The sequence below is a fragment of the Choristoneura fumiferana genome, chromosome 24 (genome assembly GCF_025370935.1).
Source record: "Choristoneura fumiferana chromosome 24, NRCan_CFum_1, whole genome shotgun sequence".
In the NCBI taxonomy this organism is placed as follows: Eukaryota; Metazoa; Arthropoda; class Insecta; order Lepidoptera; family Tortricidae; genus Choristoneura; species Choristoneura fumiferana.
Window position 1 is genome coordinate 5,948,942 of NC_133495.1, and position 26,838 is coordinate 5,975,779.

At 39.1% G+C, this 26,838-nt stretch overlaps 1 protein-coding gene and 1 long non-coding RNA gene across 2 annotated transcripts; one reads left to right on the forward strand and one right to left on the reverse strand.

The window, feature by feature from the left end:
* Positions 1-25,562, forward strand: LOC141441495 (solute carrier family 2, facilitated glucose transporter member 8-like; the record flags this gene model as incomplete). The annotated part of the gene is given in 7 exon segments (XM_074106258.1): positions 1-236; positions 6,887-7,003; positions 8,452-8,658; positions 15,150-15,282; positions 20,871-21,100; positions 22,442-22,636; positions 25,008-25,562. Coding segments are annotated over 7 exon segments (1,394 nt in total), but the record flags the coding sequence as incomplete, so codon positions are not given.
* On the reverse strand, positions 22,592-26,838 carry LOC141441502 (uncharacterized). Its single transcript, XR_012452805.1, has 3 exons — positions 26,762-26,838; positions 22,847-22,972; positions 22,592-22,673 (listed from the first exon to the last, which is right to left on the reverse strand). It is a non-coding gene; the product is annotated as an uncharacterized lncRNA (long non-coding RNA).

Sequence of the window (26,838 nt, forward strand, 5' to 3'; positions counted from 1 at the left end):
TGACCATACCAGTCCTGAACTTCGGCATGCTCATGGGCTGGCAATCCCCCATGACGCCCCTCCTCAAGACCCCCAACGGGCCAGCGCCAGGCCACGAGCCCACCTCCGACGAGACTATATCCTGGATGGCGTCTGTCACCTTCTTCCCACCTATATTCTGCGGGTGCCTGGTGGGGGACCTGGCGGATCGGTGGGGGAGGAAAATCACCACCATGCTGACTTCGCTAATGCTTGTGGTAAGTGGAAATAATTAGGGAATCTCTAAACTTTCAGGAATCTCTTGCCGTATCTCGTGTTTTTTATCCCCGATCCAAAAACAAGGGTCTATAGAATAATATAAGTTTGAGGCCAATGTCTGTTGGTTGTCTGTAGCATCACAGGTCTCAAACGGATGGACCGATTTTGATGCGGGTTTCTTCTTTCTTTTCTCTTAGTTTCAATAAAATCGGTTCAGTGAGATATTGAACTTTGAAATTGTCGGGGGGTTTCAACTTTTATAAGTTGGCTGGCTAGGTTATTAACACTATTAATTTAGGTTACGAAATCTTTCAACTTGATTTTCACCCACTTTTATAAGTTGTTTTGATACGAAACTTGTCAGTTATGCGTTGTTCTAATGACAATACAATAATATGGTACCATCGAGCTGATCTGATGATGGAGGAAGCTAGACACAGGAACTTCAAGACGAATAATGTAACATAAAGCCATGCTTGTGTTTGTTAGAATAATTTTAGGGCGTACCCATTTGAAAGAAGACTACTGTGTTAAAAATAAAGTTGTGTTAAATACTTGTGATGTATAGACTATATCATTAAATAATATTGAAAATCTGTTTAAAAAAATATACCTCGTTGAGTTTCTTGCCGGATTCTTCTCAACAGAGGTTTTTCCGAACAGGTGGTAGGTATTCTTTGACATTCATAAGTGCTTGTTATAGCCTAAATTGAATAAATATATTTTGACTTTGACTTTGACTTTGAAAAGAAAGAAAGAAAAAACATTTATTCGTGACAATTACACAAAAAAAAACCGAAGAAAACTAAAAAATACGTATCACGGTCACGAAATGGTCTTCAATTCAGCATAATTTCTGTGCGAACGGCGCTGGTGTTCTATTTGGACTAAGGATGGTATCCAGGATCTGATGATGGAGTAGTCAGGCAGGCACTGCAACCCCAAGACGGGACGACGTAACCTAGCCGTATTTGTGCTTATTTGGTTAGAATGGTCTTAAGCTGCGTTACTACTAGAATGTGTTTTTCATGAACCAATAGAAACGCTTCATTTATTTATCCTCGCACAGCACATCTCTGGTGGAAACAGCTGAGTGGAGCGAGGCGAGGTAAATAAAGCGTTCCTATTGGATAATGATGAAAAAGACTTTTTTCGCAACACGTCCTCGCACTCTCTAGCTGGAACGCAGCCTTAGGGTGTATTGACCACAGGTACCTAGTAGTTTCCATGGTCTGACCATGACGCAGTTATGCAGTTAACATTAAAACGTATTTTTTGCTGTTTTAAAACAACTATAATGTCAGTGCAATCAAAACCGCCATCAACAAAAATGATGTTTTACCAACTCTTTTTCAGTTATAATTATAACCATCCCAGCCTATATACGTCCCACTGCTGGGCAAAGGCCTCCTCTCAGTACAAGAGGGCTTGGGCCATAGTTCCCACGCGGGCCCAGTGCGGACTGGGAACTTCACACGCACCATTGAATTGCTTCGCACGATTGTGCAGGTTTCCTCACGATGTTTCCTTCACCGCAAAGCTCGTGGTAAATTTCAAATGTAATACCGCACATGAATTTCGAAAAACTCAGAGGTGCGACCCGGCGTTTGAACACGACCCTCTGCTTGAGAGGCGAATAAATTATAACATTGCCATTAATTTATATCTTACAATCAATTGGCATTCGCTATTTATTTTCCAAGCAGTTTAGCGTAGTTCATATGACTGATGATTTGTGTCGTTGACATTTGACGATGATTTCACTGACAACTTAACGATGGGAACAATATTTCTGAACAAAGGCGTGTTTTGTTTTATTATTGTCATTTAATTCTCAACATTGCGTCATTATATAATTATCATTGCCTATTTATAGATAAAGCACGGACAATTTTACTGTCGTAACAAAGTTTTTGAAGTTATTTTTATGTAAGTTTATCTCGGTGTTTGAGATAAGTAGTGAGTAGCAATTGCTAAATGAACAGTTGATATCAAAATGTATTAGTTATAGTAAATTATAGTAATACATGGTCCTTGGTAATACGTATGATACGTACGTCGAAGTTAATTAATGATATCGCAAATTAATAGGTATAAATTACAATTAATTTAAATAGCTTTAAACCCTTATTTTAGTGCCTCGCGCACCGAGGGTTCCGTACAAACCTGTAGGTAGTAACTTTAAAATTATTAAAAATATTTTTATTATATGATGTAACTAAGCCGTGGTGGCCGAGTGGTTTGACATATGGCCTCTCAAGCAGAGGGTCGTGGGTTCAAACCCCGGCTCGCACCTATGAGTTTTTCGAATTTCATGTGCGGATTACATTTGAAATTTACCACGAGCTTTACGGTGAAGGAAAACGTCGTAAGAAACAGGAAAGCCTGCGAAGCAATTCAACTGCGCACTGGGCCCGCGTGGTCTAAGGGGAGGCCTGTGCCTGCAGTGGGACGTATATAGGCTGGGATGATGATGTAACTGAAAATTTACGGTTTTCGCAATTTTTCCTTTATCTGTGCTATAAGACGTTGCTTCGTACCAAATTTCAAGATTCTGAGTTCACGGGAAATCCGAAATGACTACTTGGTATTACACTAACTAAGACATTTAGGATTAAAACTCTTCCACATACTCCAATGTATCGTCTCCTGAAGTTCCTATATCGGTTTTCCAGACACCCTGTTTATAAATACACACAACAATACAATATAGGTAACAATTTCATTTTAAGTTTTTGTTTTTTTTTATCGGTCTCACTGTATTTAATGATGTAAATTTTTTTAATGTATGATGACCCCGATGGTCCCAAAGAAGACCAGCGCCGTTCGCAAGACCGGCAGATTGCTGATTTGGGACCATTTCGTGGCATACATAAAACTATTTTTTTTCTTTTTTTTTTTTTTATTCATTGTTCTTATGTTAGTCACGAATAAATGTTTCTTTCTTTTCTTTTCTTTTCAAATATCGTATTTATAGCAGCTTTACTCACTTCCGTCAAAATTCAATTCGGCCGCTTTAAATAGAATTTCTCGTATCACATTATAATGAAACATTTTGACACCAAACATCGAAACAAACACCCAAGCCAAGGCAGGCAACAACAGAACTTCTAGTGACTAGCGGCTTTGTGAATTGTAGACATCGTGAACCGGCTAAAATACGTTATTTTTTATGTTTTCAACCTCCATGACTCCATTAAAAAAAAACTGACTCAATAAAAAAAAGAACCAGCTCGCAATATTTCACAAGTTTGGAGATGCGATCTATAGAAGAAAAATGAAAACCGGACCTTCGGTCATTTATACATTTTTGACGGTGGAAGCATTTTACACTTCCACTGAGCGTTAATGTAGGTAAAATGTTTACTTAGGTTCTTAATTTACAGGGATGTATGGGGTCTTATTTCCACATCGAGTGTTTAATCCACTAGTAAATTGTGAAGAATTCAAATCTTCACAGATTAAAGCACAACTTGGGCCGTCTACGTCATAGTTTATAAAGTCAAATAAAGGTCATTGTTTTTTTTTTACATACCCAATTTATATTATATCAAAATTAAATAACTTCAAAGTTTAAAAGCATTTATCTCGAAAGGGTTTTCGATTTTACTTACTACACTGTAAAAAAATAGAAAACCCTAATTAGACGCAACGTCTCGTCTCGGTGTGACATGAGTCTTAGACAAAATGGCCTCAGGCATCGCTTGTAAGCGTCACGTTTGAGTCACTTTACGTTTACGGACAATTCTACACTGCCATCAATTTGTGGCACACGCAACGCTGGAATGAGCCGGTCGTAATTGTTACCACTAGTGTCCGGATTGATTGGCTGCAGGCTACAGCTGTTCCCAATTCACTGGACAAGTTATAAGCGCGAGCGGTCGACTAGAGGAATCTAAATTTATTCAATAGTAAACTGTGCTAAATAAACCATTGTGGCTACGTATTGGGATGGCAGCGGTAAGCAGAATTGGAACGAACGAAACTATAATACATTAATTTATTGAATCAGGCGTTACTTTGCGGAGGTCCATATCAATGAACTAAAATAATTTCCTTGCTCACCGCGACCTTACGATAGCTAAGCTTATGCAAAATATGCGTGTTCATGCAGTTCCTCCACCTCCACACTGTAAGAACACACACAAATCACACAAACCCATCTATCACCACCACCACACTACACTGACGCGTTTCGAACTCAACCAGAGCTCATCTTCAGAGTGACACAACCGTACACCATGCTACCAGTTGTTAGACTAACGAACCACAACCACCGTTTTAACTTGTCACTGTAACTCCCCAAGTACCCACATACGTTTTATGAAACAAAACAAAACTACCCACAAAATATTAATAAATTTTTTAACCGTCCTTCAAAACTACCTTGATTTTTATTTATTTACTGTCAAGGCATGTTTTATTAACTACCATTGCTGAAATTAGATCCAAGCCGTAGCAAGGGAGATGAAACTAAATTTACCTGCTCATTAATAATAGAATGCATGGAGATAATTAGATACAACAGTATGGGGTCTATTATTAATGAGCAGGTAAATTTAGTTTCATCTCCCTTGCTACGGCTTGGATCTAATTTCAGCAATGGTAGTTAATAAAACATGCCTTGACAGTAAATAAATAAAAATCAAGGTAGTTTTGAAGGACGGTTAAAAAATTTATTAATATTTTGTGGGTAGTTTTGTTTTGTTTCATAAAACGTATGTGGGTACTTGGGGAGTTACAGTGACAAGTTAAAACGGTGGTTGTGGTTCGTTAGTCTAACAACTGGTAGCATGGTGTACGGTTGTGTCACTCTGAAGATGAGCTCTGGTTGAGTTCGAAACGCGTCAGTGTAGTGTGGTGGTGGTGATAGATGGGTTTGTGTGATTTGTGTGTGTTCTTACAGTGTGGAGGTGGAGGAACTGCATGAACACGCATATTTTGCATAAGCTTAGCTATCGTAAGGTCGCGGGTGAGCAAGGAAATTATTTTAGTTCATTTATAATACATTACTTGAGCTAAAATTCAATATTTCGCTGTTCAAATGATACGCTCACATTATGAAAGGTAGGTACTATATGAACAGAAAATGTCTTTTCCATTTCGTGTTTAGTCAACCGGCTAGGTACGTACAAAGGTGGAAGTATAAAAAGAAAATACCTACAGGGATATCACGATAAAAATTTTCAGAAGAAGCCATAGCTTACATACTATATTATGCTGATATTAAGCATTCGCGGCTCTTATTCATGCCTAATATCGTCCGGGATTGAATCTTTTATTGCTAAAACTATCTCGACGTTTCGACTACTACGATGGCCGCTGCAGTGTGGTCGAAACGGACGGAAATAGAGCGCTTCAAAGTAAAAGTCAAAAAAACTTTATTCAATTTAAGCTTAATAAACAAGCACTTATGAATGTCAAAAATCTACTACCGGTTCGGAAAAACCTCTGTTGAGAAGAATTCAGTAAGAAATTCAACGAAGTATTTTTTTAAACATATTTGAAGCCATAATAACTGACTATAAAATTTAATTTAGCTTAAAATAAAGTAAAGGCTCCTATGAATTGGGCCGCTGCGTGTCAAGTACTAGTTCCCTGCGCGAGCGCAGCACATAACAAACGACAACCAATTGTTTATCTATCTGCTAAGTGGATCAGGTGCGGTCAATGCTAATTGCTATTCATTACCTTCTCTCGTACGTAATACTTTCTCTCGTAGGTCTTGTCATCATCATAATTTAAAAGTTGCTTGTAGGTAATTACCACTTGTCCCTTCCACCAGCCTTTAACTTCGTGATAGAAGTCTGCGTTAAACGTTCTCATAAAGGTTGGAACAATTTAATCTTCCTCTCTTCTACACTTGTAAATACTTCTAATATTATAAATGCGAAAGTTTATAGGTCCTTAAGTATTTATGTAAGAATAAAGAATATGTGAGTAGTGTGTGTATGCTTGTCATTCCTTCCCGCTCGATCGTCTGGATGACATTGGATGAAATTTTGTATGTAGAGAGCTGGCCATCTGAAATAAACGCTCGCGCGAGGGAAGCCAAGGGTAAGAGTAGTTGTGCATAAATTAATAGTCCATAAAAAATATGACGTGCAAACAAAACGTTCAATTGTTCGAGTTGCCTTTAATTGTTATGAGTCATAGTCATCACAGTGCCTGTTCTAACAGATGTGTTCGGGATTGATCAAGAATGGTGCATTTATTGAAACAAGAGTTTTAGATAGTTACTATCAAAGTACAGTCATTTGTTTGGTATGTAAAGGTTTAACATTAAATTTACGCCGAAACTCGCTGAAACTGAAGTCGAACTTTCGGTCGGAGACTAACACGTATTGTAGGGCGCCCTTAATTTAGCTATATAGGCCAGCGCTGATCTCTTTTTCTGGTTTTTCTGTGCATCCATGTCTCAGTTTGTATTTTTGCTATATAGGCCAATCATAAAAGTATAGCAGCGGGTAGAAATAAGAGGAGAGCTGAAGAACGAGTTCAGTAGCATGCCATTGGACAGACACAGGCTGACGATGGTAATGTGGATCCACCTAAAATCAAATCATGATCATAATCATAACGTTTATTCTGCAAGTAGACCGCAAAACGCTCTTTTACATGTCGCCTGACCTAATGTATCCTATTGCAGATCAGCTGGGTGATCACGCTGTTCTCGCTGGCACCGTGGGCGCTGATTACGTCGCGCGCGGTCGCCGGCCTCGCCTGTGCCGGCTGCTACGTCGTCACGCCGCTATATCTGAAGGAGGTAAGTAACATCAACACCACCGTAACCTTTTACAGCAGCATGCTGATCGCATCTTGTTAGATCGTCGTGCCGCTCTACCTGTGAGATAGCATCAGCACCATTCTAAACTGTTGCAACCGCTCTACAAACTAAAACAATTACTTTGCCCACCCGCGACCTCCTCGCGACGCCGCTATACCTTAAAGGTAACATCAGCATCAACCTAACCCGCTGCAGCCGCATGCTGATCGTATCTTGATACGTCGTTACATCGCTCTAGCTGAAAGGTATCATCAGCACCGTCCTAACCCGTTGCAGCTGCATGCTCAGCGCAATCTGCTAAATTATGATGCCGCTCTACCTGAGAGGTAACATCAGCACCATCCGAACCCACATCTGCCTCATGTTGATGGCATCATTCTATAACATCACGCCTTTCTATCTGAGTGGTAACATCAACACCAACTTAACCCATGACGTCTGCATGTTGATCGCATCCTGCCACATCGTCACGCCGCTCTATCTGTGAGGTAACATCAGCGCCAAATTCGTTCCTCTTGATTAGATGTATAGCAATTGGGAAAAAAAATACATTATGGTGTCCAAGGTAGGGCAAGTGAAGTGTCTCATCCTGTGGCCGTAATACCTAATCCCCGGGCGCTCGCGATCGCTTTCACTATCTTTTTCTGCTCTCACTTTATTCCGTGTGACATAAAAAGGTGTTAAAACGTCCGTGGATCTCTCTTATGTATCCGGATTTATTCATTAGTTGGTAAATGAGTTAAATGAAATATTGTATTATTCACACAAGTTGCTGACTTGACTACACTGCCATGCACCCCCACTTCCCTCCCCTTGCGGTTCGCCACAATATTGCTTCATGGTTTTTTTTGGAAATCTAGCTTTTGTTCGAACCTCTGTTAACTTAATTCTTATTTGGTTCATACGGAACGTTATTGTTTTGCATTCCTCTGAATGTATATATTTCTCAATTACATCACAAATTATACAATGCAAACAGCAGTAAAGTAAAAACTTGCCTCGCCCTAGTCGCCCTTTTGTAACAAATGAAGCGAAAACATCTCAAACCATTGTAACTTCGGTTTGAGCAATGCCTTCCACATTCTAGGTCAAGCTCGCGACAGTGACGTAATGTTGGATACCAAACATTCCCTTACATTTAATTGATGTAGCGTAGCATTGAAACAATCGGAAAACATATTTATTGTAACGCTAGTTATTGCCTGTGTCTCCGTCTGCGAAGAATTCCTTAATAACTATCTGAGTCTTCATACCAAATTTGACCTAAATCGGTTTTGAATCGCTTGCATACGCCAATAGTGACGAGCAGTGCCATATTTTGCAATTAGCAAGATTCACGACAGCTATAATACGTTCCAAATTGCATAAAACACAAATCATATCAACTTCAGTTCTCCGGAGATTAATTTACGACTTTCTCTCACCAGATAGCTTCGGACAACGTACGCGGCGCACTGGGCTCGCTGTTCATCCTCTCTCAAAACTTGGGCTACCTGGTGGTCTACGTGGCTGGGGACGTCTTGTCCTTCCCAGCGGTCATGTGGCTCTGCACGGCCGTCCCAGTTCTGCACTTGGTCGCCTTCCTCGCTATGCCGGAGACGCCTGTGTTCCTGATCAAGCAGGGAAAGATACAGGTTGGTGGATCTGATGTAACAAACTTCGCTCGACATCGTTTATTTGAAAGACGCGGCCACTTACCCCGCGCTCAGGCGCCGTGTCGTGGTGATGAGACCAGGCCCATGGTGAGAAATATTTTTTGCAACTGTCGGAAACAGGCAAGAAATCGCACAAACCGAGAACAATGGTTCAGTCGCCATAACCAATATCTCACACAACGAATTTAACGAATAAAAACTTTTAAACCCTTTTCCGTGGAACCTTGGTCCACAGGGCCACATTGATACCAAATATCAAGACCCAAAACGATGCTGAAGCCGCGATTACCAGCTGGTTAATTATAAAATTAAAATAAAAAAGATAAACTAGAATGCGTAAACAGTGGAACGTAATGACAAAATTCCACACGATAAGCAAAGTAAACAAAAAACGTCAAACGTTTGGATAGAGGGTAACTTCCCGGCATTATGATTTTAGATTATATTCTAAAGAGAGGATGAGCCAACAGTTTTAATACCTCCTACCTGAGTAGTTGGCAAAAAATAAATCGAGCTTTACAAAAGTTTTTGCCGATAAATATAGTTTTTTTGTTTAGTGCTTAATATTATATCTTAACACGTACAAAAACATTTCACTTGAATTTAGCTAGTATTAAGGTGCATTCATAAACGGATAAGTTTGCCTTTGTATACTTCGATCATCAATACTTACTTCAACGAAGTTTGTATAGAGCTTGTATATGTAGGTAGGTAAAAACTTAAATATTTCTACCAAATGTTAATCTCCTGTGGTTAGGTTGTTTGATATGTTTATAAGTCCGTCAGTCAATCAAATTACTATTTTAAAGGTACGAATATCTAAAAACCTAAAAATTTAATAATGTGCTTGGCCTCGCGGGTACACTTATCAAATAAAATGTATTATAAATTAAATATCAAATTATTCTGAAGTTACATTCCTTTTCTCCTTTTGAATTTTGTAACTACTTCCATATTTCTAAAGTGGTTAGATGCATAACCTGGTCGGCTGGTCGCGCTAAAGTTAGACTTTAATTATAGACAACTTGTTTTAACCGCGGTTTATGTCGAAAGGTAGGATGCTAATACTTATTTATCAACGTCTAGCCTGCCTTTTATTCCTAATGTGGAATGTCGATAGCAATCAGGAACACATTTCATGTAGCTTGACGCTTACTTTAAATAAACTCTAACAGCCTTACAGCCTTATTCATAAAAAGTTAGAGCCTCCTTGAAGGCTCCTTGAAGGCCCGATGCTAAAAAACGTGATTCATAAACGTCTGTTAGCGCTAATCAGTCGATCAAGGCTCTGCTAAAGTTAGAGGACCGTAGACCCTCCTTTATCTCCCTGCTAAGTTACAAAATGGCCGCCACAAGTTTGAACAGCTGACTTTGACAAGAGCAAAAAACGCAAAGATTTAAAAAAAAATTATTTAAAAATCCTCTAAATTAGCAACAATAAATTAACAATAAATATGCAAAAAAATAGGATGATTAACATAATTATGGCTTTTTGTACAACATAAACATGCGGATCGGAAATGGCGGGAAAACAAACATCTCGCTTTTTTTTCCTGCTAATTAGATTAGGCCATTTTTTGTCTTTGATTTGTCAAGGTGGCCAACATAACGCGTCTAATCCGTCTATCAGCAGCTCAACAACTAGCAGACTGCTAGCAAGTGTTTATGAATCATACTTCTTGACAACCGTCTATTAAGCTTAATCAGTCTGCTAAGTAACAGACCGATCAAACCTCAATTAAGGTTTTTTTATGAATAAGGCTGTAAGACATTATGTTTATTTAGTTGATTTAATCTGGCACAGTGCTTGAAGACGAGTTAATTCAACCAATATTGTATTGCCAGCAATGGCGTGGCAACGCTCGATTTTTACCAAATTGACTTTTTTTTACGTTACGTGATGTGTCCGTAGATATAGGTAATTACTTAACGCACACTTTTCTCGGATTGCCGGGCAACTGGACAAGAACCAGCCAGTAGAGCAGGCCGGGTTTCGCCCCGGGTTTTCCACCACCGATCACCTCCACACTCTAAACCAAATAATAGAGAAAGTAAACGAGTTCAATGTCCCTCTGTATCTTGCGTTCGTAGACTACTCAAAGCATTTGACAGCTTAACACACTCTGCAATCGTTACATCCCTACGTAACCAAGATATAGAGCCCATATACATCAATCTCCTTCAATCCATTTACAGCAATAGCACAGCAGATATCAAGCTCCAAACTTCAGGTCAGTCTTTTCCTATCGAAAAAGGTGTTAAACAGGGCGACCCGCTGTCTCCCAAACTGTTCACCAGCGCCCTCGAAGAACTCTTTAAAAGCTTAGCAGTCTTATGGGAAAACAGGGCATAGTTGTTGGTGACAACAGATTAACTAATCTCCGGTTCGCTGACGACATCGTCCTTTTTTCCCAAACAGCCCAAGACCTCGAATTAATGCTGCAAGAACTGAGCACTGCAAGCCTTATGATTGGACTAGCAATGAACAGGTCGAAGACCCAACTTATGACCAACAGCACGAAACGACGGATCTCGGTAGAAGGGTAGAAAATACAATATGTTGACGAGTATATATACTTGGGCCAAGTAGTCTCTTTCAGCAACCGACAAGATAAAGAAGTCGAAAGACGAGTCGAAAACACCTGGAAGAGCTACTGGTCCATGAAACAGCTTATGAAGGGAAACCTTCCAATAACACTTAAGCGAAAACTCGTCGACATGTGTATCCTGCCCGTCCTAACCTACGGTGCACAAACATGGTCCCTGACTGAGAATCAAAAGTCCAAACTTAAGGTTTGCCAAAGAGCGATAGAGCGTAGCATATTAGGTGTGAAACGGACGGACAGAATCCGGAACACCACGCTGAGCTCAAAAACACGCATAACTGACATTGAGAAAAAGACTGCTAAGCTAAAATGGGACTGGGCTGGACACGTCTGTCGCATGCACCCACAAAGGTGGGCTCGCACAGTTACTTGGTGGGTGCCGGAGAACGGCCAGCGACATCGAGGCAGACCGAGAAGGAGATGGCGGGACGATCTGGACACGTACGCAAAGGACTGGCCTGACATTGCGTCAGAACGAGAGTTGTGGAGGTCAAGAGGGGAGGCTTTTGCCCAGCAGTGGGACACTAAACAGGCTACTTAAAAAAAAAAAAATAAAATAAAATAACACTTTTCTCAAGTTGGAAGACATGGTCAGAGAGGCTCGGAGTCACGCGACAAAAACGACTACTTATATGCTCGGAGTTTCTTTGCATAATACAATACAATACAAATAAATATTCTTTATTGATTACCAAAAGCAGTAAGTACAGACACTACAAAAATGAAAAAATCAGGTAGACAATAGGCGATCTTATCGTTAAAAAGCGATCTCTTCGAGACAGCCAATTTCTGAGAAATTAATAAATATGAACAGACTAATTAACTATGCAAAAGCCGTGGTGGCCTAGTGGTTTGACCTATCGCCTCTAAAGCAGAGGATCGTGGGTTCAAACCCCGGCTCGCACCTCTGAGTTTTTCGAAATTCATGTGCGGATAATTACATTTCAAATTTACCACGAGCTTTAGGTACGGTGAAGGAAAACATCGTGAGGAAACCTACACAACCTGCGAAGCAATTCAATGGTGTGTGTGAAGTTCCCAATCCGCACTGGGCCCGCGTGGGAACTACGGCCCAAGCCCTCTCATTCTTTGAGGAAGCCTGTGCCCAGCAGTGGGGCGTATATAGGCTGGGATGATGATGATGAAACTATGCGTAATTTAGAAATTCGTTGAAGAACTTAGAATCACCCGATAGCTCGATGAATATTTAAGTTGAAGTTGCTATGGGAAGGTCATATTCATATTGCTGGAAGAACAGGTAAGTAACTGTTGGGGGGGAGACCGTTAGCGACCACCACGAAGACGCCTCGTTAGTATGGCTCCCACTGGGTGAAATTGAAATTGAATTTATTTGCATTTGGTGGACCGATGACATTGCGAGACTTGCAACGGTGGATGCACATGGCAAGTGTCATCATCGTGGCGTTCTTATCCCAGGGAGGCCGTTGTTCAACAGTGAACACCTTCCAGTTGATGATTAATCTGGCGTTGCTTTGTACCATTTTGGCTACAATTGGCCATCAAAAATTCCAAATAAGTACATCCAAGAGGTATCAGCTAAAGTTTTTTCACCCTTAACAGGCTAGGAAATAATTGATCAGTCCATCGTATTTTTTTAACGTTATCTATTGAGGTCGTGAGGCATCCGGGAGCAATTAGCATGCGCCTAAACGTATGCGGAACAAGTTTTGACATTTGGCGAGGTGACTAACCGACATATCTTTGGCACCCTAACTAGTTTTGAAGATCAGAAGACTTTAATCTATACAAGGTGTTAATTATTAAAATTAAAACCTCAGACACCCTACAGTCTTTTTTAGGGTTCCGTAGCTAAAATAGAGAAAAACGGAACCCTTATAGTCCCTGATGCATCCTAGTTACAATTATAAACTAAATATAAACTTAAAAACTTACTTACTTATTATGAAATCTTATTTAATGTGTTTTGTGGCAATAAATGTTTTTTTATCTCTCTTTCTTTCTTTTTAGTTATCTGAATAAATAAATTGTATTATTATTATTATAGTTTCTTAATTTTCATCGAATATCATAGACTGTAATTTATCCGTAGTATTAGTTCTCGTATGTATATGTATGTGTGTTTTAGTAAAACTTTTTACTCCTTTATTTATTTGGTTACATATTTGAATATCGAAAGTTAAAATATCTACGGGTAAAATGTCGATGTCCAAAATATCGAAAATTAAAATATCGACTGTATCGAAATATCGAAAATTAAAATAACGAAAGTTTATATTGTCGAATGGTTAGATAATCTACGTCCAATATATCGAAAAATTATTTATCTACAAAAGTGACATCGAAAGATATAAACATCGAAGTCCAAAATATCGAAGTACAGAGTATCGAATATCCTATGTATGAACTATCACGTGACGGGGTCGACGGAGCTCCGCTTCGCGGAGCTCCTATCCCGCTCAGTTGAGGCGCTTCGCGCCTTGACGTCATACTAGCCTAACCTAACCTATTGAACATGAATTACCAAAAATATTTGGTTCGGTTAGGTTAAAACTGTGACCACAACAACAGCTAAAAATGACTAAATTATGTAAAATAAATAATATTAAGAGAAAGGAGCAATAAATAAAGCAGATTTGTATGTACGATATTTTAATTTTCGACATTCAAATATGTTGACATTTACAACTTAGATATATTGGCTATCGATATTTTTACTCATTCGATATTTTAATCAATCGACATTTTGACCATAGGTATAACAACTTTCGATATTGTGGTACAATCGATATTTTAATTTTCGGTATTTTGAACATCGACATTTTACCCGTAGATATTTTAACTTTCGATATTCAAATATGTATCCATTTATTTAGGTTTAGATTAATCTTAGGTTTCGTCTCTTTTAACTTTCCATTACCTGTCTACTTTTGTTTCTGTTGTCCTGTCAATCCAAATGTTTTAAAAAATCGCGGTCATAACTAATTTTATGATTTAAACTAGCTTTTGCCCGCGGCTTCGCTCGCGTGAAATTCGGTTATCGCGCGCTATTCCCTCGGGAACTGTGTATATTTCCGCGATAAAAAATAGGCTAGTCACTCTCTGGCCCATAAACTATCTCCATGCCAAAAATTACGTCGTACGTCGCCCCGTTTCGACGTGAAAGACGGACAAACATACTAACACACAAGCACACACTTTCGCATTTGTAATATTAATATGGATTCGGGTTTTGTCGATTCGTCTCGTGATCATGGCGCTTGCAACTGTGCCGAAATATCGAGCTTCTCTAAAATCAAGGTACGCGGAACAAAACCCGAATTTAAATCATAAAAGGCCTGTCAATCGTTCAAACGTTAAGTGGAAGAGATCTCTTTATGGGATAAGGTCGCCTTTGTACGTCGATTTTACTAAACTGCTATTATTATGTGCTTTATGTACAATAGAGAGTTATAGATATAATATAACTCTACAATACTGTGTCTTTATTTGCCAGGCATAATACTTCCAAAATAAATTTATGCATATGCGCCGACTTGAGAACCTCCTCCGTTTATTTTCGTTGATTAAAAAAGACTAAAAGAATAAAGACGAAAGCCCTGGTGGCGTAGTGGTTTGAGCTATGGCCTGGCAAGCACAGAATCGTGGGTTCAAACCCCGGCTCACACCTCTGACATTTTCGAAATTCATGCGCGAAATCACATTAGAAATTTACCACGAGCTTTTGCGGTGAAGGAAAACATCGTGAGGAAACCTGCACAAGCCTGCGAAGCGATTCAATGGTATGTATGCGTGGGAACTAAGGCCCAAGCTCTCTCATACTTAGAAGAGGCCTCTGCCCAGCAGTGGGACGTATACTTACAATACTGTTTCTTTATTTGCCAGGAAGCCCGTTCAGCGCTGGCCTGGCTGCGGAACACCACTACCGACGACAAAGACCTGGAGGAAGCCATCCAGCAGCTCGACCGGGAGGAACAGCACGCGCGCTCCATGAAGAAAGCCACTTGGATGAGCATTGGTAAGTTAGCAAAGCCGTGATAGCCTGGGGCGTGCAGTGAGGGTATCAGTTAGAGCAGGGGTAGCCAAACAACTTGGCCCGCGAGCCCCTCTAATTCGGCCCGCGGAAAGAAACCGAGAGAGTTTTATAAGACCCGCCACTGACAGTAATTGGTCATAATCATAGATAGCCACTCATGAACATAATCAACACCAAGTGCCTTATGCGTTACTCGTATCTAGGTACCCCCTGAAGACTAAGTCTACTTAACTTATGTGTAACAACCACATATCTCTGTGTGAATACAGATAACTAGTTAAATCCTAGACAGCTTAGTTATATTTTAATTTTGTATAATGGCAACACTGACATTGTGAAGGGAAGGGGTAGTCAAGCTAAAGTTATATAAGACGGGTCCCCGATCAGAGAGGGCAATTTTTCTGCATTGTTAACTAACGATAACTAGTCTAAGCAAAAACTCTGTTCGATTACAACAAGTGAACTTTGAGAAATAAATAACTCTGGTGTTATACTTGTTTTGCTGGTTTTCTCCCTCTGAAGGTTACATATGTATTACCCCCATAACCAGCCAAATTCTTGGCCCGCACGAATTTACATTAAGTGCAGTGTGGCCCTTGAGTCAAAAAGTTTGAAGACCCCCTGGGTTAGAGTAAAGGTTTGTTTAGTTAGGGCAGCGGTTAGCCCTGCCTATACCCTCACTCACGCCAACTAGGCTAAGCCTAGTGGTAGACTAAAGTTGGGTCCCACTGAAAAACACCAATACAACACAGCAACAGCAAATACAGCATTGCAGCTTGCTGCAACAACGTTATGCTGAGTGAGGATCAATTTACCCTATTGGTTTTTTTGACAACGGGTTAACGATAAACGAACTTTTCGCAGGAGCGACGAGCATAGGCTAGTCCCCTCCCTACTAGTATTGCGAAAGTAACTCTGTCTGCCTGTCTGTTACGCTTTCACGTCGAAACCGCTGAACCCCAAGAGAGAGAGATATTTTAAGCCCCAAGGATCAACATAGGATACTTTTTATTCCGGTAGAGGACGCCACCGCGCGATAACCCAGGTCCGCGCAGACGAAGTCGCGGGCATAACCTAGTTACATATAAATACGAAAATAAACTATTTATATCTTCTGACTGATTTAGACGAAATTTGGTACAGGAGTAAGTAATTTGAGACCCTGTAAAGGAGAAAGATATAGTTTTTATCCCGGAAAGTTGCATAGTTCCCGCGGGATAGCCATGGACGAATTCTTCGCAGTAGGAGTCGCGAGAAACAGATTTTTATCGGAAAATATTAAAACGACGGAAAGTCCAGTTGATTCTGAGATTGTTATTTTATAGATTATCCCTACTTCAACCACAACTTATTACGATGCTTATGCTTATTTAATTGATTAATTAGCATAATTTTATTTAATTAGTGACCTGACTCAATGCATTCACACATATGTATGTATGTAACTGCAATGGAGCCTCGTTATTTTTTCGTCGCGGGATTTCTTAGAAAGATTACATTGTAATTGTTTTTAACCGGTTCCCAACTCGCAGAACTATAGTTTATATTATAAAAACTACGTGTAAACCACTTTGCAGGGATTTCTTTGTGGTTTTAACTACTCTGGTTGCCCAGGTTCTTCTAAGAACTTTGAATTGTAAAATACTTCGCAAGAATAAGGCCGGGCGATGGCGACTGCAAGCGGAAAAAATAAGAGATAATATTAAATTTTTCCTATGTATGTCCGTTCAGTGCATTTATTCTATTGGTGGACTTTTTATGCACCTACACATCGCTTACCTCTTTGAGTTTTTAAACCTTTTTTTAAGCTTCTCCAAAATAATCTCCCTTCTCACGATTTCATGATAAAATCCTAACCTAATTTGGTTAATGTTAATAAAAAGTTGAAACAACCCGACATTGTCATTGCAAAGTCTAATCTCGCAAAAATGGCTGAACCGATTCTAATAAATTATGTTTTAAACCACCTCCAGTATCACCCAAAAAACCACTATAACCAAGAAAACTCCTTTCATGTTTAAAAACCACATCGAGCTACGATAGTATACGATATATGTAGATGTTGACGGTTAGGTAGTAAATACAAACAGACTTTGCTGTCTTATTGGAAACTTATAACACCACTCTTTTTGCTTCGGGGGTCAAAAACTTACTTACACTTTTTGTAATACCTATTTTGAAAGGATTGAGGTTTGGTGCTAGACACTAGTAAAAAAACACCAGCCACCAGCCACCAGCCCTGAAAACCATATTAATTTTCAATTCACAGCAAAATTAGATCCCATTAAAAACATAAAATGTAAAACCGCAGCTCCTCCTCTGAACAGCCCCAGACCATTCACCTTTGAGTCTCCGCTAAAACAGGTAGTAACATGTAAAAGGTTATTTAGTTATCACTTAAGAATATGAAGAAACAAGTTTCACGTGTATTCTCACGTGCTAGTCGGGGATTTACCTTTTTTACCAAATTAAAGATGTTTATATATAGTTCAATTTTGCAATGTATTGCACACGCACGATGCAAAAACTGCAGCGTGATCTTCGGTCTTAGTTCGGCGAAATCCCCGGCGAAAGCTCTTCAAGTTCGGGTGAAAAATATGATATTGATTATAACGAATAATGGTAGTCCTAAGTTTTGATCTAAAGTGTTTTGTTTTATAATTTAGGCTTGGTCGATGTTTTACAAATTTTCCAGTTTCTGAAAACTAATAAATAAGGTGCTTTGGGGTAATTCTGTAAACGGGGTTATTCCATTTATTTAAAATTTCTCCTAAACGTGTTGATGTTTAACCACTGGCAGCACTTAAATGGACGCCCTATTTACCGCTCCTCGCGCCTCTCCAGATGATGCGAGGCGCTGACATCGGTTGGACGTGCAATATATTTTTTTTGGGTCGAGTGCATTTTCGTGCCAAAAAATTAAATACAAAATAACCCCAACACCGCTATCTCTAAAACCTGATAAGTTACAAGATTGAACAATTAATGTTATGACAAATAATCGTTTTTTGCGAATGACTGTGTCAGTCTAAAAGGCCTAGCTATATTTTAAATATTTTTCCCGAATTACCCCTTTAGGCGTTATTCCAGTGAAGTGATTCCCGAAATAACCCCAGCTTACTTTAGTATGGTAATTGTCTAAGGTATTCAAACTTTCAACTTTTCAAGATTTAGATTTTTTTATTTGTGGTGTAAGGGGGCCAACCTCCATCTATGGACCGCAAGCCAACCTTACCTGCCCGTGGTGCACCCTGCCGTCTAACAGACTAGGCTCTGCCAGCTGGCTGATTGCGGCATAGCGCAGCCAAAATCGGCACAGTTAAGTCCCCGAGCCCCGGATGGGCTGCAGCATCGGCGGTGCAATAAACTGTGCCCTACGATCGCCAACTCGCATGCCCAGTGTGGGGATTATGGGCAAACTCCTACCAGAATGAAGCGCACGGCAAAGAGATGGCCCCCAGTTCCCGGTCGCCCCACTATTCCTTGCCATAGTAGCGTTAGTCAGGAGTTAAGTGAAGTACATAGAGAGGGAGAGGGCACCATCACCTTAGACTCGGGCCACCTTCTGTACTTCCGCGAGGATGATCAAACATCACAGGGTGGCGTAGGGTTCCTTATTAATAGGTCCCTCTCTAACAATATTAAAGAGATCTCCAGTGTGTCGAACAGAGTAGCGTACCTGATACTTTGGCTATCAAAACGATGTAGCATGAAGTTTATTTAGTTGCTTGCATACTTGCTTCTTTGAAATGATTATGGTTCACGCGAGCGTAGCCGCGGGTAAAAGCTAGTTCAAAATATAAAAGTGACATGGCATTTCTAATTGTTTTATATATTTACGCTCCTCTCCCCCTATTCTGCTATTCGGGGCGAAGACAAACTCTACAATCCACATATCAAAGATGATAATAATCTGTCCAGCTGTTCTCGACTTCAGCTTTGTTCTATAATGTATGTAGATTTAATATTCCTTTGCGGCAAATTTTGAGAACCACATTGCGTTTGTGGGGTTATTTCGGAATACAGAGATTGAAAAAATCTGTAATTATGGATATTACTAACGAAATAAAAAATAAAAATGAATGGGGTAATTTCAGCCTAAAAAGAAATATGAAACTTGAGCCAAATTATAATAAAGTCCACTTTTCAATAACATGCAGAATAACCCCGCTATATTCCGAAATAGCCCCCGTGCAAAAAAAATAAGTAACTAGTTTTTGAATACCAATATTTCCATAAATCGATCATATTTTAGAAACTTTTTTATATAGTATATAAACTCGATTAGTGGAAACGACAGAAATATCCTAAGACTTTAACTATAATGTACCAACTCGGAGTAATTAACGAAATTACAAACGTCATGTCAACTCATCAAAAATCCACGTGGAATTACCCCAAAGCACCTTATAGGAGCTTTTTTCGGCGTAAAAACAGTAGTAACTTAAAACGGTTATAAATGACCTTTACGGAAACTTCCTGTTCCAGCAACTAATAATTCCCGGTCCGATAATTTGTCGAACTGTCACGCCAACCTCTATTCCAGCCAAGCCAAAGCAAAAGGCTTGCATTGCTTTGGATAATCTATCTTCGTCGCACGCACTCTCCGTAATACGTAAGAGTGAGATGCAACATCAAGGGAATGTCGTTAGATTCGTGTCTCGAGGTCTGGAATCTTCTACAACCTAAAAGCTTGCATTAAGATTGCCTATCGACATGACTTGCGGAGGATTTTAGTATTAGACAGTACCGGTTGGTCCAGTCTTTCGTCTTTAGATATATTAGCCACATTAATGTTTTGATATATGAGCGTTGATGCTCCAACTTAGTGTAATATTAGTAAATGATTCGGTATCGGTATATATGCTTACTAATTATAAATATACAATATAATATTACTAGGTTTACCCGCGGCACCGCACGCGTCAATTTTTTAGATACAGCAGTTGAATTGAAATTCCGGGATTTTACAAATACCTCGTGGGAATAAACAACAGTGCCAAATTTCATCGAAATCCGTGCAGCCATTCTAGCGGGAAGAAATAACAAACAAAAATTCCCGTGAGAATTCCTGAAAATTACATCTTAATTTTGATTGACGTGCTAAATGACCATGCTAAACATGACTTGGCCAAGTGGTTGTTATTTCGAGATTTTATCCCTATCCCTTGGGAATATCGGGACAAAAAGTAACTTATGTGTTATTTAGCCGGTGATAGGACCTTGTGCAAGGTCCGCCCGGATTTATACCACCATCTTGCTCGCTAATCCTGCCGTGAAGCAGCAGTGCTTGCACTGTTGTGTTTCGGTGTGGAGAGTAAGACAGCCGGTGAAATTACTGGCACTTGAGGTATCCCATCTTAGGCCTCTAGGTTGGCAACGCATCTGCAATCCCCCTGGTATTGCAGGTGTCTATGGGCGGTGGTGATCTCTTACCATCAGGAGACCCACTTGCTCGCTTGCCATCCAGTCAAATAAATATATCCAGATGTCCAGCTGTGTACATACCAAATTTCATCCAAATCCATCCAGCGCCGAATTCTATAATAAATCCGAATCTTCTGTTCCAGTGCGCGACAAGACGACCTTCAAAGCCTTCAGGATATCCCTGAACGTGATGCTCTCCCAGGAAACCTGCGGCTACCTGGTGGTCCTCATGTACGCCGGTTCAATCTTCGAACGCGCTGCCGAGACCATCAGCCTCAAACTCAGCCCCAACAAGCAGACCATCGTCGTCGGGGTCATACAGCTGCTCGGCTCTATCGTCGCCAGCTGCATTGTGGAGAAAACGGGGAGAAAGGTATCTATAGCTTTATTCTTCTTCGATGTCATGAGCTACAATTTTCTAAAACTAATTCAACAGCAATAACTTTGAAAATTGCTGAACAGTTTTCTTTCAAAAGTAGCTGGATTTCCAAAAGATGACGGAAACTGTTATACCTACACACAAACTATTTGAACACTTTCAAAATTAAGTGAACATTTTTTTTTATTCATTGTGATCTTTGTAGAGTGCAGGTGATATGAATATTTGGATTTGTTCATGGACCTTCTAGCTGACTGGCTACTAGCTACTTTTTAACTTGCTTAAAAACCACAGACAGGAAGGAAAATGTACACAGGAAATAAATCAAACTAAAGGACAGATGACAATCATAAAATTTATATAAGTTTTCCCCTTACCGCACCTGCTCTGATTCATCTTAAGTATCGACACCTCGAGGCGTGAGAGCGACCTTGAGAGCCCTTTTCCTCTTAATAGATGTAACCAATTAAAGGACTGTAATACCGTAGTACCTAATTGTCATTTGTTACTCATATTTTACTACTCATAGAACTATGATATTGAACACCGTGATCATAGGTACCTAGGTACCCATAGTATTTTGAGAGTTACGAAATGTAAATGTTAGGAACGTGATTAATTTCAAACACTCTAAAAGTAATACTTTTTAATGTAGAATTCAATCTATAACAACTAAAGATGGATTCGGAAAATCACGCGTAGGTGTTTTACTAACGTTTCGGAGAAAATTATTTAGCAAATTATTAGCTCCCAACCTACGAGTATTTATCCCATATTTTTATTTAGGCGAAATGTTATTTCCCAGCTCAACGTTTCGCACTGATATCAATTCCCAATTTTTTAATGATTTGATAAATTATTACTATACGTATGCAAATTATTACCTGGGATTTTTTTAAGATGTCATTTATGTTTTCGTCAAATGTATTGATTGGCATACCTTAATTTAGCAAGCTAACAAGCAAGCAAGCCATTCATTTTTTTTATACTTAAAAATACTTATCTGAACCTAACCTATCGAAGTCGCTTCTGCCCAGTCTCGTAAAATAAGAAAATTGCGAAGTAAAGTTATGCAAACGATTGGTTTGCCAAACGAAACTTCGGCGAAAGGTTGGTTGCTAAGTAAAATTTGACGAAACATATTTCGCCGAAAAGGCAGTACACCACTAAAAACATACCTACACACACATTGTGACGACACGAAAGCCAGCGGAAGGAAGTTCACAAAGAAATTCATAATCCGGAAGCAGTGTCATAAACCTGAAATTATTTTTTTCCTCTAAAGTTTCCTTCCCTTTTTTCCTTTTTTAAACTTTCTTTTTTTCTTGTTTTTAGTGGCTGCTAGCGAGCACCTCCTTCGCCACAGGCCTGTCAATGCTGGCGCTGGGCGCTTGGTTCTACGTCACCAGCTCCGGGTTCTGGCTGCCTGGCTGGCTGCCGGTCCTCGCCATGTGTCTGTGCATCTTCGCTGATGCTGCAGGGTACCAGCCGGTGCCGTATGTCATCACGTCGGAACTGTTCTCGTTTCAAGTAAGTCGCTCTTAGAGTACAGACGTGGCTTTAGCCTCTGAAAGTAACTTTATTACAGTCTTTTTTTAGTAGCACTACTCTTACCAGTATAGAGTCGAGTCCCCCCAGGGAATATCATTTTTTTTTTATTTCAAGTTGCCATTCAATGAAATATAAAAGCTTATTGTATGCGTTCCGGCTAATATCCCTATTATATTACATAGTACATACGAGACACATTTTTTACAAAATTTTAACCGCATCTTCTCCGATGGCCACTCTTGGCATATCCCAATATCACCCCTCCTCCTTCTAGTTTCCACGTAGTAATTTAAAGTCATGGTTTTATGATAAAATCTGGAAACAGAAAGATTAAAGAAGGTTCATATTTTACCACAAGCTTGTTACGTAAGCGAAAAAAAAATTGGCGTTAATCACTTTTTTACAATGTGGTCTAATTCCAAAACCAATTCGAGGAATAGGTTTATAAAATAATTTTATCACATTTTAGCAAAGAAATACTAAATGATCGTGTGTATATCTCCTGCTTAGATGAATGATTGGTCTCGCGCGCTCGCTCGACTAGATACCGCCGGCGTACTTGTCAAATGCGGCAACAAATAGTACGCCGAAATCGGCGTACCTGAGCCCGAGGCGACTCAGTCGCGTTGCAAACTGTGCGTAATGTGCATGTCCCGAATTTTTGTTAAATTTTGGTCATAAACCGAAGTAAAATGCCAGTTTTCGCAATGAAACTGTTTAAAAATAATACTACAAGAAATAAGAAGGACACTGGGATCACATACCATCAGTAAATATCGTATAATTTCGAAATTACAAAATAAAATAACATGAACCCTAAACGCCATTCTGTGTTGCCGCGTACACAAGAATCAAATTCCCCGTGGTTGAGATTTTAATAAATTGAATTTTATTGTTATCATCATTAAATGATGATAAATTTTAATAACTTATTTTATTTAAGTATCTAACGTAATTATTATATATACATAACCTAGTTCTATATTATTTAATGTTTATCTTTGTGATATTATACACTGAAGGTGTATAAATTGTTACCCGACACTATTTAATTAAGGGGTGAATGTGTCTTAAAATTAAAAATGTTTTTCGTCTTCCCAGTCAAAAGCCCGATCAGCTGATTTACTTAGGTATTACGGGAAACGAAAAAATTTTTTTTTTCGTATTTCTACCCATTTTCCTGAAATGTTAACTTTTTACCCGACTGCCCGAAGGAGGGTTATGTTTTTCAAGCGTATGTAAGTATGTATGTATGCATGTACCTATGTACCTACATATGTATATTTTGTAAACAATTATTTTTATTTTAGTTTTAATTAACCTGTAAATTATATTAAGTTTCACTATAGGTGCAACGTGTTAAGAACGCAAAACTTCTTAGTTGGTGACTCAGTCCATGAATTTTCAGTAATAATTTGTAAATATTGAATGTCCTTAAATATATATATTTTTTAATTAAAAGTGAGGCCTGATCATTGATATACCTACATCATACCTACCATTTTTTTAAAGAAGAAACCTACGCCTAACCTATACACAAACATATTAATACATTCACTCTTAATTACTTCTTAATTTCTAATTATTTCCCAAGATACATTTTGTAACCAGTAACTTAATAGACCAAAGAATAATTTATTTTCCCAATAATTCGGGTAACAGTGGAGCAGCTGGCAACACAATTCGGCACGCACACTAGCATCCTTTTAAAATTGTCTTACACCGTTCTTACGCACACTACAATATTGAGTTGCCGCATTCACGAACGTTTTGTTTTTAGTTACCGCGGTATCTAGTCAAGCGAGCGCGCGAGACCAATCATTCATCTAAGATCTCGTGTATATTTGCAAAATAACGTTAGACCTTTGTTTGACCTTCCTCGTAAATAAACGTTGTTGTTGTTTAATAATATGGCTCTGTCCATTGGAGGACAATTTTGCCAGTGTTTAGTAGTTTTTGCCGTTGTACGGTAAAAAACTTCTAGAAAACGAAATATGAGAGGTAATGGTGGATGAACGATGACAGCGCGAATCCAAATAAACGTTATGTAACTAAACCGCTGACAGGTGACAGATGACACTACGTTTTTTTAAATAATTGTGACGGGCAAAGATAAACGTATCTTTTAACGCCATGGCAACTATGGTTAGCTATAATTCCGGAAACATTAATAAATGGTATAAAAAAATAAAAACCCAACTAAAACCAAAATCCTTCAAATAGATGTCTTAAATTGGCCTATTTTATGAAAAAAATTGAGACCGATGCCAATTATCAAAAAGAAAGAACTACCTACTACCTATCAATCTAAACTTCATCAATCAACCTAATGAATATAATCTTATTCCAGCATCGAGGCATGGTGACATCTTTCGTAAGCAGCGTGGACGCTCTCAGCGACTTCCTCCAAACGAAGGCGTACGACCCACTGCTCAAGATCCTCGGCATCCACTGGGTCTTCATCATGTTCTCGGGAGTATGCTTCCTTGGTACCCTGTACACCGTCCTCTGGGTACCAGAAACAAAAGACCGCACCGTAGAAGAAATCTACGCCCTCTTAGAAGACTCCAGAAAAAAGGAGAAGAGGAAAGACGTAGAATCAGGAAAGGAAGTGTGTAGATTATGAGACCTGATTAGGACCTTGTCGATTTCGCATTTTGTACAAACGAGTTTTTTATACGTATGACGTAATGTTTAATATGACAGGGTTCTTAGTTTTAGAATTCCCTCTGTGCACAGCCAGTGTAGAATTTTTGTTTGCGCATGGAATTGATTGAATTTATGCCTGCTGATAACGATTGTGATATTATTGACGAATATTAATGTTTAGTGTTGGTATTTTTAATTTTATGACATAAAAAGTATTTTTTATTTATATTAAAAACTGTTTTTAAACGGTAAACGAGCATCTTTTTTTGGCTTGAGGACTCCTTGCTATTTACTTGTTTTTAGTTTTTTATTTTTGAATAAGGCCCATCCATCCATCCCAGCCAATATACGTCCCACTGCTGGGCACAGGCCTCCTCTCAGAATTTTTGTGCCGTAGTTCCCACGCGGGCCCAGTGCGGATTGGGAATTTCACACATACCATTGAATTACTTCACAGGTACCTGAATTAAGATTAGAAGTTAAGCTATGTAATTTAAAAATTAAAACAGTTTTTAAAATATTTTTTAGGTGTGTGCAGGTTTCCTCACGATGTTTTCCTTTCCGACAGAAACGTAAGGCAATACGGCCTCTCGTCTCCATTTACATTGTATGTAAATCGGTATGTATGTAGAATATAATAAAATAAAATAAAGAGAGAAACACAATCGACATATCATGTAATAATACGCCGAAAAGAAAGGGAACCTTATGAATAAGCCACATCTTCTGAAGCCTTTCTCGGACGATATCACGGTGGTAGGTACTACGTTGTATGTAGGGCTGCCATCTCTAAAATTTGGCTACCAGGACAAGACACGTGAAAACCCCGGATTTTGGAGCCCAAAACCCGGACATGTCAACAGATTTAGGTTTTTATTAAACTTGGTTAGTAGGTATAATAAAATATAGGCCAATCAAATAAGATCCTTATAAAACGATTTACAGCTTGCTGGAAATTAATTACTCTAAACTAGGACAAATCCGGGGAAACCCGGACGGATGGCAGCCCTAGTTGTATGAAAAACATCCGTGCAAAATGACGTATCTTTAGACATAGGCGTATACCGGGTGGGCCCTGTAACAGGAGCAAAAAATTAAAATACAGGTTCTGCTACTCAAATAGAACTAATTTAGTTCCGCAACTTTCAAAAATTAAGTAATTTTATTTATCATTATGTTTATTCCAAACAAATTAATTGGTATTTTCAATGTACGCCATCCAATAGTCTAAATGACATCGCCTGTCACGAAACAAAATGACGAATTTTACAATACATTGCTTGTCCAATTGAACTTTAAACTATAATAAAAATCATAATACTAGTTATTTTCAAAAGTTGTAGAACTTTTGTGCTCCTGTTACAGGGCCCACCTTGTATATTTCATCTAAATCGGTTTAGCGGTTTAGACGTGAAAAGGTAACAAACAAACAGACTTAGAAACTTTCACATTTACTTATATTATTAGTGGGATTTCTTCCAAATCCGTGTCTCTGTTTTAAAGTCAAAAGGTACTACTTAACACACAAACTT